This window comes from Acanthochromis polyacanthus, chromosome 1, assembly GCF_021347895.1.
Source record: "Acanthochromis polyacanthus isolate Apoly-LR-REF ecotype Palm Island chromosome 1, KAUST_Apoly_ChrSc, whole genome shotgun sequence".
Classification (NCBI taxonomy): Eukaryota; Metazoa; Chordata; class Actinopteri; family Pomacentridae; genus Acanthochromis; species Acanthochromis polyacanthus.
This window is the reverse complement of record NC_067113.1, coordinates 65,742,957-65,757,620: the sequence shown is the minus strand read 5'-3', so window position 1 is coordinate 65,757,620 and position 14,664 is coordinate 65,742,957. Positions and strand designations below refer to the sequence as shown.

Below are 14,664 nucleotides of genomic sequence, written 5' to 3'. Positions count from 1 at the left end.
GCTTATTGTTTATACCAAGTGGGATCTATGCAATGTCAGCCCTATGCTTGAGACAACACAAAAATCATTTCAGAACCAGACCACCCCTCAGCGCAAAGATAACCAATGGAAAGGGTGAGTTCTGCTGTTTATTTGGATGTGCAGTAGAGTGGTTGTGACCCATCCAACCAAGAAGCAGAATTGTAAAAATGCAAGAAGAAATTTATTCAGATATTACAGAAGTCTGATTTGTCGTCGTATGTGTAAACCTCTGGTTCTGCTCTTTCTAGTCATGTGATATTAATATGGAATGATGACATTGCATAGATATTAATATCCTACTGTTCAAAAGTTTGGGGTCAAATAGAAATGTCCTTCGTTTTGGATTAGATGATCAAACATAGATTTGTGCTGTTCACAGATAAACAAAATCAGTTTTCACTTGCAGTTTTCACTTTGAGCATCAGCCTGGAAACGCAGCACATGTTGTCCTGATTTATGGTATTACTTTTATTTACAGAGTTGTTAAGCTGCAGCAGTTATCCCTGCAATCAATAATCTCACAGTATAGTTTTCACTCTTTAGACAGTAAACAAAAAGTAAAAAAATAACATTACTATTTGAGGAAAACCCTAAAATCCTAATTCTTAACACCTTAACACTTCTTTTTAACCAAGGAACATGTACAGTTTAATTTGATAATGCAGCACATTTTGCTGCAATAAATAGCTCAAAAGCAATTCAATTAAAAAGACGGGAAGGGAATTTAGACACAAAGAGCTCCCGCTGGGTGTTAAGGGTTAAACACTCAGAATTTACTGTGTAAAATAGTCCTGAGCAGAGGTCAGTGCAGTATGTGGCTCTTTCAGAGGAAGCACTTGGCTCCTGACTTCACACTACACAACACACAGGATCAACCAACAAAGCATGCTGATTTCTTGTTCAGTCACTGCAAATAACTTTTATTGCAAAACCCAGTGAGCTGCAGCTTCTGTGGAATCCCACACTGCATCTGCTGATAGCTGAGCTTCCTCTGTCGCCCGACATTATGAAAAGGTGAGCTAATGGTGAGCTTTATTGTTAAATATTACTTTGTTATTGTAGTATCACTGCCAGTATTAGCTCATACTTACAGTATCTATTCTAGTTTTGTAGTAGTATTCTTATTTTTAATAAATGGATAACACTTGGCTATTCTAATAGGAACGACTGTTAGCTTCTACTCCTTTTAGACTTTATATTGACCAGTCTTGATTTATTCTCATTTTATTGTACTTTTTCTTACCAAATCTGGCACAAGTACAGCGCCCTCCATAATTACTGGCACCTCTGGTTAAGATGTGTTGAAAGCCTTAAAATAAACTTAATTTTTATTGCAGAAGCATACTCTCACATTGAAAATTGTAGAAAAATGCATTATAGGAGAAGATTAGGTGCTGTTTTGTTGGCAAAAGGGGGTTGTACAAATTATTAACACCAGGGTGCTAATAATTTTGGCACACATGATTTGATGTAAAAGAATTATTTCTTAATGTGTGATTTTTTTTTCCCCCACTGAATAAATGCACTCAAATTAAAGGTTGGATTTTCCTCTTTTCTTCCTCTTTCCTCATTGTGGTCCTATATTATTTAGAAAAAAATTGAATTTATTCGAAGCTAAAGAACACATCTTAACCAGGGATGCCAATAATTATGGAGGGCGCTGTATTTCCGCGTTCTCTCCCATATTTCTATATCTTTCTAAATTATCTTAACGCTAATCTAACGCTGCAAATGTAATGCATAACATCATATGGACATAATGTTAGCATTGCTTTCAGTTGGATAAAATTTCAGGGAGTGAGTAAAGATAAATGATAACAGATAAATAAAGGAGTTCAGTTGGTAAATGTTTACTTGGTTTACTGAGGAGAAGTCATCCATTGTATTTTACTAAAGAGCAGACAGACACAGATACTGAGCCTTTTCCATGAGCTGCGTCAAAGACCAGAATAACACCTGGAACCATCATAACAAAATACAAAAAAAATGGCAACAGTTGTAGCCTGAAAAAACTGACTACGACTAATTAATGTAAAATTACAAAAATGTAACTGTACCTATTTACGTTAAAAGACTATTAGTATTAGGTCTGACAAAGAACACTGCTTCAGGGTGGAGTAAAAGAGAAGAAGTAGTCATCAGTGAGTGACCAGACGTAATGAAAACCTGTAGTCAGCTGACTCTCCGGGGAGGGACATGGTTGATCCCTCCTGATGTAGTCATCAGCCTGTAAAGGCAGTAGTTATTCACCTACCCAGGCACTTGTAGAGGCCCTGGCTAATCCAGGCCAGGATCGCCAAGGTAATGAGGTCACCGAAGCTGGCTGCAATGGGTGTAGCTACATTGTCCGGGTTGATGCCCGTCTTCTTTGAACCCACAATTACCCCCACCATGATGATACCTGAGTATGACAATGAGAGGGTGGAGCATTTTACATGTGCTCATCACATTACAGTCATAAACACAGTTTTTGTAATACTTGTGCACTTTTTTTGATTCTATGACAGAAGTTCTAAGATGCTTTTATGTTAAAAATCATGGATTTCAATCACAATTTTATTTTTAAAACACATATTGTTCATGTATTTAGACAGTCTTTTGGTTGATGATCACATGATCCTACTACAAATCCACCACTGTGGACTTATCTGTCAAAAATGATACAAGGACCAATTGATTTAATTATGGGGGTGTTTCTGAGTCCCATCAATTCTCGCTGCCCGGTACATACAGTGGTTGAAAAAAAGTTTGCAGACACCCTTGAAATTTTACGCAATCTCACATATCATTAGATACAGGGTTACACAAAAAACGGGAACTTTTTAACAATTCAATAAAACCAAGAGTGATGGGAAAAAAAATATTTTATTCATAGTAATTGAAACCTTAAAACATGCCATTTAAGAAACAATGATGGAATTTCCATTTTTTAAAAATTACTTCCTGTAGATGGTGTCCTCCTGTATGAATGCATTCTTGAAATCTGCTATTGAGATTCCTTATTGACCGCTGCAACATCTCAGCTGGGATACTGTGAATTTCATCCTGAATTCTCTGTTTTAACTCATCCAGAGTTCTTGGTCGAGTCGTGTACACTTTACTCCTGAGGTAGCCCCAGGTAGATTTCAAGTGTCACCCTGTATTTGTGGAAAAATCTGTTCTGTGTTTCAAAGGTGTGGCTGCATTAGACATACACAAACAAATACATAATTATATTTTTTTGTTTATTGTTTACAAGAAAAATTAACAAAACTAAATTCTATCAAAATGACCAAATACACAAAATTTCTTATTTTTATGGAATCAATCAATTTGAAATTTTTATATATATATACATGCAAATGTATGGTGTGTCTGAAAACTTTCTTCCACCACTGTATTTGGGTCATACATTTCAATATCCATACATAACGTACACATGCATAGCACACACCTGTTCTCAGCGCAAGGTCATTTCGTTTGTGGGTACATCTATATCAAATGGACACACTCTGTGTTGCTGTGATTTCTGATCATCAATAATTTAAAAAAAACAAATGCTGCAGTTAAAAAACAAATATCAAAATAAGATGTCTAATTCTGGGATATTTACCATCAAATGACAGTTAGTTAGAGTAGTGAGGACCGTGCTTGTTTGCACTGTTACTTTCAGTCATATGTTTTTGACTGCTCTGGACACACTGCCTGGTTCCAGGTTGCATAAACGCATGAGACTTTCCTGTTACTATGGGAAGGACTGCATGGACAGATTCTGTGTCAGAACAGTCTGACATCTCAGATATGTCTGATCTTCATTGTCAAGTGGAAACTCAACTAGAACAAATAAGCTGTTTTAACTGTCACTTTGAGCATTAAGCATCTGTCTCAAGGCTTTTGCAGAGATAAATCTAGCTATAATTTACTGCAAAACATTTAAGTGTAGTGATTGGCCAGAATTTATCCCCTTTGGTCACTTGAAGGTTAAAAATTCATGTGAGATCAGTGTGTGAAAGGGACAGATGTGACCCACCAACAGTTTGTTTTCAGTGGTGGGACTCAGCGCGATTGTGTGTTTACCCTGTAGCAGGGAGGCTATGAAGGCCGTGGCCACGCTGCTGGAGCAGAGCAGAACAGCATGGCTCATCTGAAACTTTCCCTCCGGGATCCAACCAAGAACCACGGCCGCTACAGCCGCCAGAAAACCCACCACAGTGGCCTGAACCTGGAGCACAGGGGCAGGGGGATTTGTGATTAAAGAATGAGTGAGTACTTAAAAGATTATTCCGAAGGTAGGTAGGGCAATAAATACACACAGTTGTGAAACACTGAACACCACGTCCAGGCCTTCCCTGTCACTTTGTGCTGACAGATGTTATTGCAAAATGTATCAGAGAGACAAGTCGTCATAACACTCTGATGTTACATGGTGTGTTTATCAGTACGGGTAGATAATTACCAGAACCTGTACTCGGACGTGTACAGTCAGAGATCAATGAAAGTCTGAGTGAATGCCCACATGGGCTTACTGTCAGCGGTAACGTGCACAGTACCATAAACGGCATCACACCCGTAGTGTTACAGTAATATTACAGCATGCTGGTGACATTTCTGTGTTGGTTTTCAATATGGAACACAAATCAGTAAAAGTGGTTAAAAACTGCATTGATTACAATAACAAAAACACTCAGGCACGTACTTGTCATATTATTATAAAAAAAGAAGACCGATTCTACATGTAAAGCAGAAAACGTGCGTGATTACCTGCTTCAGTGCCAGGTTGCCTATGATCAGATTCCACTTCTCTATGGGAGAATCCATCTTGCCCACATTTACCTGAGGAGACAGAAAAAGAAGGAGAACATTTTTTATACGTCTATTATTGAGTCAGAGCTCCTTTATGACCTGAAATGTTTGAACCCCTTTATATATCTGGGACCTCAACTTTAGAGGATCAAATGTTAGAGGTACACAATGTCATAAACGTCAAAGGGCTTCTCCATCCAGTCAGTACTGGGATGCCATCAGAGTGGGGGAGTTATGACAGAAATCCCGACTCATCTGAAGGTCCAAAACACTGGACCTCACACTTCCCATCCTGCAACTCAACAAAACATTTCCTCAAACCATCCCAACCTTGCAAACAACCCCCAGTCCTGAACCTGATTTCATCCTCAGGTTTTATTTCTATGAACTTTGGCAGAGCCACAGAAAACACTGTGAAGGACAGCAATAAAAAAAAAAAGTTTTGGGACATTCTTAAAATTTTACACAATCTCAAATATTATCATAAAACATTTGTGGGGAAAAAAAACTTTTTTAGGTTTCAAAAGGTGTGGCTGCATTATACAGACACAAACGATATTTTGTTTATTGTTTACAAGAAAAACTAACAAAACTAAATTCTTGACAGTTTCAATGTCAGTTCTCAACATTGTCGGTATCAAAGTCAACAAATAACAGAGAATGTGTTCAAAAGTGCACAATAAATAATTAAACCATCACATCATCAGATTATTATTTAGTAGTCCTGCCATTAGCAGCAGTAGAGCTCTAATCCTGGCTGGATGTTCCCCACCAGTCTTTCACACTGTAGAGGGCAAATTTGGTCCCATTCTTCTTGAATTACTGCTTTTAATTCTTCTAAATTCTTTGGTTTACACTTTGAAACAGACCTTTTGATGATCCACCACAGATTTTCAATGGGGCTCATGTCCGGGGGATTGAGCTGGCCACTCTAAGACCTGGATACTGAGCTCCTGCAGCCAAGTTCTACTGGTCCTGGATGTGTTTGAGGAGCATTATCTGGTAGAAACATCCAGTTTGACCTCAACAGAACAGAACATGAGCAGAAAGGAGCATGTGGGTATGGAGAATGGAACAATACTTGGCAGAGTTCAATGTGTCATCACAGAGCGATGATCAACACCAGCAGCAATCATGCATCCCAAACCATGATGCTGCCTCCACCATGCTTGACAGTAGGTACTGTACATGCTGGAGATAATGCTTCACCTGGTTTTCTGCATACCCTCACATTAGCAGGAGGAAGATAAAGCTGGAAACTGGACTCATCTGACCACACAATTTTCTTCCAGTTCTTGTGTGTTTGGACTCAACGATGCCGGACTAACCTCTGTCACTCTTTGATCAGGGACTTCTTGACAGCCTTGTAGGACCTGAAGCCGTGATTTAAAAGTTGACCACATATAGTACGGGTGAAACACTGGACACCAGTTTGGTTTGACTACTGCTACTGAAGCTCCTTGATGTCATTCATTGGTTTTCCTGCACATGAGGATCAAGATGCAGTCATTTCTTGCTGCAGAAACATTTTAATGCCTAGATCTTGGTTTGTCTTTCAAGTTGTTGGTGCATCTGTATTTCTGCAGAGTGTATCCAACTGCTGAAGGTCTGCATCTGCACTTCCTGGCTATATGGCAGCAGCTGTACCCTTCTTTACTGAGAATCTGTATCTTCAAGCATGTTTCCTGTGTTAGGTTCTTTGTTTTAGTCATTCCGTCTCTGAAGAACTTTTAAATGTGATGGCTTTATATAGACACGAAGCACAGCAACAAAAATCATGTCTTTTAATAAAAAGCACGACCTTAATTAGTGGATCACTGGTACCAAAAAGACCCAATACTCAAAATTTCACATATATTTTTAAGGAACCAATCAATTTTAAGATTTTAATGTTTTTTTTTAGGATTTGTTTAGTATTTTGGCCCTCCCTATTTTTAAGACCAGGCTTAAAACTTCCTTTTTGACAAATCTTATTGTTAGGGGTGACTCGGGTGACCCTGAGGGGGTCAGTTGGAGTCCGCATGTACAGTGCACAACTGACTTCCTCTTGGATGTCCCTTATTTTTGCCCCTAGTTCTGCTGCTATAGGCCTAGACTGCTGGGGCACCTCTCTGGATGCACTGAGCCCTTCTCTATCTACCTTTATATTTAATATATACTGACAGTCAATAGAAACTTTGAGGTAGAAATGTACGCAGAATTCTACTTGTAGGGGGGTTGTAATTATTCATTGTGGATTTACTGATGATCTCGTGCCCTGGTAGTTGAGATAATGATGAGTTGTCATTTTGTCATGATTCATTGCACATGTGTTGGTCACTTTGAAAAAGTGAACCAAATACACACCAAGCAATACTCAGTGAGTATCTGCACAATTTGAGAATGGGTTTTGAAGGCGTAAAGGCCCAAAAAAGGCCACCATTGTTAGTCCAGTGAACAGCATCATGCCGCGTCTATCACATGAACAACGTCTCCGGGCACTGGGTATGGTGGAGGCCGGTTTGAGCTACAGTGATGTAGCCAGGCGTATGGGCTGTTCCCAACCCACAATCAGAAGCCTGGTCCAAAGCATGTGCTGACGGATTGCTGCCTGCATCGAAGCAAATGGAGGCCATACTCGGTATTGACTGTTGTGACTTTGTGTTTGGCAGGTGCCGTTTTGTGAAATTCTTTATTTTAAAATCATTCTTGAAACTTCAGATTTTTGTTTCTGTATGTCAATATGCTAAACAAATGATTCATATGAAGAAAATCCAGTTTCGGGCTTCAAAATAAAAATTATGTTGAACAATATGGTCTCAAAGTTTCTATTGACTGTCAGTGTGAATACCGTTATTGCATTACACTAACTCTGTTTCTCCCTGTGCTCTTTCTCCGAGTGTCCCTGGTCCCAGAGCTGGATGCTTCAGATCTGTGGTTGCTGTCCCACCAACTGGTCTAGTCTCCATCATGTCCACTGTGGGAAGCTGGTGCTAACCTTCCTCCAGCCCACTGCTTCCAGCTTCCCATTTCCACCAGTCTACTCTGCATCACCCTCACTATAATTGATATTCTCATCTACACACTCTTTGAATCTTACTTACCAGCTGTATATAGGGTTCTACTCAAGGTTTCTTCCCGTTAAAGGGATTTTTTTCTTGCTACTGTCACCTTAGGGCTGCTCTGGGGGTTCAGGCATCTGGGTTCTGTAAAGCATCTTGAGACAATCTGAACTGTAATTGACTTGAAGTGAACAAACCTAATCTGGCTACCAGTTCCAACATGTACACCTACTGCCTGTAGACACCACAGTCCTATTATCATACTTGAACTTGTTTTATGGCCCTTATCCAAGTTGTTTTCTCCTGACTAGATCCTTGCCGTGTTGCATCTACTCTCAGAAGCATGTCGCTTTGGATAAAAGCATCTGCTAAAAGAAAGTGTAGAATTGTAGGATGTATGGCTGAATTACTCCAGTACTACAGTTTGACACTGTCTAATTTACAGTAATTTTACAGAATTTGAGCAGCTACAGGTGAGGAGGTGCACTCGAGCTACAGCAAATGGTGGACAGTTCCACAAAACCCTTTTTCAGGTAGGTCCTCTTTTCATGATAAAATTAAGAGACATGTTATTTAATAAACGATCAGAGAGGGTCATTCAATGAATTCTACTGTGTAATCAAAGTGTCCATATCTGGTGATCTATACTATCCTGTCATAAGTAGGAAAAGTCCTCCACATTTCTGGGTACTGCACACAGTGAATCAGTCTATTTCATAGCTGACAAGAACAACAGTAACATGAAGGCAAACAGTTTTTTAGCATACCACTGAGGAGGCTCTGCTCACGCTGAGCTCCTCTGTCCATGTTTACACAGTGCTGTGAATGTGGAGCTTGTATGTGGAAAGCTGGAGGCCAGCAGGAATCCAAACAAAGAAAGAATTCTGCTCTGTCACTTCTTCTGCTTCCTCTGCTGAGCACAGTTTGAGGAGTGGAGACAAACACAGAGATGTGGATCCACTGAGAACATCTCTGTTTATTAACTTCTTGTGAGGACTTGTGTACAGGACTGTAACAGCAGGGTTTCTGGAGAGTATGACACTTTTATGCTGCTAATTAATGCACTTGTAGTTCGCTAACAGGCTAAGCAGTTGCTACTTTACTGCTCCACACGTTGTACAGTTTGTGCTCAGGGAGGCTGTGGTGGGGCAATAATTTGCCATCTGACTGTTATACCATCCTGGTTGCAGCAGCCTTTTCCACCTCTCTCTGTAGGAAATCATCCCACACTGTGCTACATCAGCAGATTCCTTGGCTAATTCCTAATTCACAACACTCTTACAACAACACCCATTCAAGACGCCCCAAATAACTCTTACTCCAAACTTTCCAAAGTAATATGAACTCAGACAGGGGCAGAGACAGCTGCAGTAACCAACGAGGTCACAATTCCACTGGAAGATAGAAACCTGTTCTGTTTTCTCCCCATTTCACCTGACAGAGTAGAAGACCTATAATTACAGACTAGACAGGCGGTACAGTTTCTCACAAAGATGGCCAATAAGAACTACCCACAGTATGAGTGTGTGTCTGTAGATAGGGCACGACCACAAAAACATGATGCAAGTCCACACAAACCAACACACCATGACATCGAATGTCTAGTGTAGTTTTTGCACCAGGCTGCCAGGAAACCTTTCTAATGTCGCAGCAAAAAATAAAAATAAAACAGAGCAGCTTTCTGTCAAACAGGCGAGAGAGTAAAACAACAAAGACGCAAACAGCAGCTAGTTGAGTTAATGCAGCATGACGTGGATTACAGCCGTCTAATTACAAGAAGTTGTGTCAAAAAATTAAACACATTATCTACAGCACAGGGGTCAAAAATGTGGCCCGTGGGTCAAAACTGGCCCACGACAGGGTCCAATCCGGCCTGCAGGATGACTTCATGCAAAAAAAAAAAGTGTAAAAATGTCAGAGAAGACATTAAGAAATTTGTAAAACTATACATTTTAAATAATTTCTACACTATGACAAGCTGTTTTGATCATAAAATGAAATACTAGGTTGCTCTTTTGTCATTTTGTGTCTCATTTTTGTAATATTTTGTCTTGTTTTTGTCTTTTTCTGTTTGACTTTTATTGTTTCTCTCATGCGTTTGTCGTTTTGTGTTTACTTTTTGTCTAGTTTGTGTTTTTGTCTCATTTTTGTCATTTTGTGTTTTGCTTTTTTCATTATTTTGTGTGTCGTATTTCTTGCTTTGCTTCTTGCTTTTGTCATATTTTGTCTCATTTGTGTCCATTTTTTGTCACTTTGTTATCGTCTAATTTTTTTGTCACTTTGTTCCTTGCTTTTGTCATTGTGTGTCTCATTCTTTGTTTGTTTATAGTTTGTCTTGTTTTTGTTGGGGTTTTTGGTCTTTCATAAAGTGAAACACTGTAACGTTCAGTTCCAGATACTTGTGATTAAATGCCTTGTGCCATTATAGACACTCTGTAATCTGGAAGTTTTAATGTGTAAAATCATAAACTGAGGCTTAATGTTGTTGAAATTTAGTTCAATTTTCTAAACTAATTTCAGTTTGTTCACAATGTTTTGTAAAAAGATGGTTCTTTAAATGTGAACATTTTCAGAATGTACTTTTTCTGCACTAAAACAAAGGAAAAATGTAGAGTTGTGGTTATTTATAGGTTATTATGCTGTGATTTTACTGGTCATGAAATTGGGCTGAATGTGGCCCCTGAACTAAAACAATTTTGACCGCCCGATCTACTGCAATCCAGAAGTCAAAACTGTATCATGAGAATCCATGAGGTGACAGTTCTTCAGTCTTGCTTGCCGACATTTTGCTAAATCAAAATTTATTTAATTGATTTCTTCACACTTCCTATATCACAGAAAGATATTGTTGCAGTAGGGAGTTACAGTGGGCAAAGAGCTTGTAAATAGCCTAGTACATTTCTTACTTGCTAAAGATAACTGCTGTATTTTATTTTGGCGCTTTACCTTTATTTACAATGAGTTAAATGCATTTTCTGGTTGATGCTTTTATTTTGAAGACATTACTTCCTGTTGCAACTGAGCGCGAACTAGCTTATCGGCAATATAATGTCAGAGAAGGAAAAGGACATGGAGAGAAAACATGTATTTTGCACTTAGCAGCCCCATTGAAAGAGGCACAAGGTACGTTTTAGTGTAAAGAAGAGCAATTTTGAATGTTACATGGGACTGAATCTGTGCATGTGTTCAGTTTTATCCCTAAGGCTAAAGTTTATTGAAGATGTTAATGGTTGTAAGAGTATAGCGTTTAGCTTACACATTGCTTTGTGTGTCCTCTAGCTCTTACGGTGAAATTTGAGGGTTTACTGCCGATAAACCTGAAAATCCATCAGTAAGTGCCATCCTTCAATCAAGGGGGTATGCTACAGAGCTGGAGTGTGTGCGCATGCATGTGTGTGTGTGCACGTCTCACCGCTGTGGACAGCCTCGAGGCCAGCGTCATCTCCAGGTTTCCCTTCAGGCCGAGCAGTGCAGGTACCAGGATGAAGATCTCTGTGATGTACTGAAACGCCTCCCAGTGCTGCAGATAGCACAAAGAAGAAACACTTTCTTTAAAGTCTGGCCTCCTACGTATTCCATTATCAGTCCAACTAGTGTGGCATCCAGTCTGTTTTACATAAGGCAAAGTCAGCATTTGCATCTGGCATCTGTGAACCAAATCCAACACTGTCCAAAGTCTAGTGAGTCGCTCTTATGAAGAACCCTGACAGTATGAGGGCCAGTGCTGTAGAGATCAACCAATATGGGGTTGTTTCTTTTCAGGACTCATACTGAGAGCTACTTTTGGTCACCAAGAAAGACTGATGACCAATATTTGGAATTGATACAGAACAAATGTTATATATAAACAGCATGTGATAGCAGGGAACCTCATTAAAAAAGAGGCCAAGCTGTAATAAACTACAATCAGCCTTTAATTCCATCCTGTCTTGAGCATTCAACTCTGCCGGCCAGTGAACAATAGCTGTGCTGTGCTGTGGCTCGGCTTACCTGCACAATATCCAGGACCATTCCAGCTGACACAGTTCCAAATCCAGCTAGAAGGAAAGGCACCAAAATCTGCAAAGCCATAGCCAGTGGTGACTCTTTGGGCAAATTCTGCCCATTAGACCCCAGTCCTTCCTCCTCATCTTCTTCCTCCTCCTCCCCATCTGCCTCCTCTCCTGAGAGCCTCCGTTCAGCTAGCATGGGCTCTGTCTCAGAGTAGCCTCCATCTCCACAGTCAGCTAAAGACAGAGAAGAGCGAGAGGCCCGGTCCAGGACCCGTCTGCTTTCTATATGAGATGTCTCCGGTCTGTAGCCGTTCTGCAGCGAGGCGGCCTCAGGTTTAGCTCCGAGGTCCACCATGGCCAACCGCTCCTCCTGCAGCTTGGTATAACCGGTTGGGACCATCGTCTGGAACATTGAGGTGATCCGTCCAGAGGAAACGGGTTTCAGGGAGAGAGCACTCCACCCGCCACCTGCTCCACTCATACGCACTGTCAGGTTAGAGCCAAGGGACTCCCCTATAGCTCCTCCCAGACTCTGGATGCTCATGATGTGGTCTGGTACTGCAGCGTCTCATCTCCTGTCATCCAGTCTGAGGGTGGCGTCACAGCGGTTTATAAAGACTCAGGTGTGCCATCCATGTTGAATACTGGCCTCTAAGAACAACACACAAATAAAGAAAATAGAGAAATCTGCTGGTAGAACAGGAAAACACAGAAATGCTAAAGATAAAATCCACACTAAGCTGCAAAGGCTGAATCACTTCCTATAAACAGGAACAGAAACAGAAACGTAGAAGGCTACGGCTCAATAGGCTAAATATGGAGCAGCGTTTTACTAATGAATTACAGATGGGCCCTGAGGGAATTCAAGCAATTTGCATTAACATGATTCATACGAGTTTGAACCAAAAGTGTACACAGCATAGGTGTTGTTAGGCCACGAGTCTGGGGCTAAAGCAGTCCCTGGTATTCACAAAGAAATCATTATAATTTAAAAAAAAAAAAAAAAAAAAAAAACAGTCCCAGATCTGTCATTCCTGTTATATATCAAAGACCTCAAGTCATAACTCCATGCAGGCAGATAAGAGGAGAAAAGAACGGGAGGACAGAGAAGAGCAGGAGCGTAACAGACAGAAAGTGAGTGGAGAGGTGAGGGAGAGAATCAGATAGATGAATAAGAAACACGGTTCATATTTCTCACAGTTCTAAAGGAATTCTTGTCACAAAATAGAAGCAGAAGCTATGAGATCAGGCCTTGTCAGGTTTAAAAACTTAAAGCATTAGCAGCAAATGATCCAGCATGTGACGACCTCATCAAAGCCAAGATTCAGACTTTTTTGTAATGGTTTCACTTCTGAGACTTCAAAATGGAGCAGCAATAGGATAAAAAGTTGAAGGTTTCTGGGATAGGCAAAGTCCCAAGTCGTTAATGATCCAAAAAACACCTCTGGTACATATCATGTGGAGAAAAAGAATGTAGCACAAAGAGGGTTTTGCTTTGATGTAAATGAAACTACGACAAAACCCACTTCTGTCTGACTTCAATCACCTTTATGAGTTGACACAAACCACATAACCACATCCAGAGAGTAAAGAGAGCTTTTTAGAAACGTACCTTCAACACAAACGGACAGAAAACAACACAAGCAGCTAGTGCTATTGTTTTCTACTACTATGACTAGAATAATGTCTGCTTAAACTGGTTTCATATCAACATATGTCATAAAACTGGACAAACTGGAGGCTGGAGTTAGTTCAGCTTCTATTTGCACTTCAACATGTTTCAGGCCTTCATATTGCCTATCACTGTCTGTTCAAAACATTTCTGTTTAATGCTATAAATTCTGTTTTACGCCTTCTTACAGCACAAGTTAAAAGTATCGATTAAAAATACTGGATAAAAAAAACCTCCGGCTGGTTTAGTGTATTTATGTTAGCTAACTTAGCTGTAAGCTAGCTGTGCAGGAACCAAAACAGCAGGAAGCACCTCGGCTCTCTAATGCTTAATATTATACAAGAACAGTCAGGGTTACACAGTAAATATAAAAATCGCAAACTACTTATTCAACTTGTCAATGTTATGTATTTTTTCCTCATTCCTTTAAGGTACCTTTCGTGTCCGAAAAAACCCCATCCAGGAGGAGAGATGTGAGTCCAGCCTGACAGCCACCAGCCACCGAGCCGCGTCACAGCTAGAGGGCTGCACAGATCGTCTATAAAGGGAGGATGGACCACTTCGTTAAAAAAATCCGAAAGCCGTTGTTACCAACAGGGGCCAAAAGTATAATCTGTTTTTCTGACCAAACCAACAAACGAAAAAGGGAAAAACGGCTCAATTTTCCTTTTTTCGTTTTCAACCAAAAACGAAAAAACGGTTTTTTCCTTTCTCAATTCAAAACCAAAAACGAAACCAACACAAGCAAATTACGGCCGAATTTCGTTTGATGGATTTCAATTTTCCGTTTTTTCGTTTCAGGTCTCAAAACGAAAAAACGGAAGCACGTGACCCCTGACCGTCACGGGTCAAATGGACTCCCTACCAAAATAAAAGCCTTACTGATAAATGGGTAATAAAAGATAAATTACGTTAAATAGCGTTTTTATTTTTGCACAGTATTTATTAAATACACTACTAGGCTTGTGATAATGTTAGAAAAATAATAATATTATTATTATTAACAACAATAGTACTACTACTACTATAATAATAATAATAATAATAATAATAATAATAATGATAATAATAATAATTACAGGTCTGCTGCTGGGCCTGGATACATCTAATGCGCGGACGCGAGATCGTTAAGTGTTCACCTTTGCCATAAGTGTGA

At 39.9% G+C, this 14,664-nt stretch overlaps 1 protein-coding gene across 1 annotated transcript in view; it reads right to left on the bottom strand.

The window, feature by feature from the left end:
* slc41a2b (solute carrier family 41 member 2b) overlaps window positions 1-14,062 on the bottom strand; it is a 75,300-nt gene extending 61,238 nt beyond the window's left edge. The window contains exons 1-6 of the mRNA XM_022219791.2: window positions 13,944-14,062; window positions 11,835-12,487; window positions 11,257-11,364; window positions 4,762-4,833; window positions 4,078-4,222; window positions 2,276-2,422 (exon numbers count right to left, since the gene is read on the bottom strand). Coding sequence (XP_022075483.2) covers window positions 2,276-2,422; window positions 4,078-4,222; window positions 4,762-4,833; window positions 11,257-11,364; window positions 11,835-12,380 — 1,018 coding nt within the window. The 5' untranslated portion in view covers window positions 12,381-12,487; window positions 13,944-14,062. The remainder of the gene's footprint in view (window positions 1-2,275; window positions 2,423-4,077; window positions 4,223-4,761; window positions 4,834-11,256; window positions 11,365-11,834; window positions 12,488-13,943) is intronic.
* Between the last annotated feature and the right edge of the window lie 602 nt (window positions 14,063-14,664).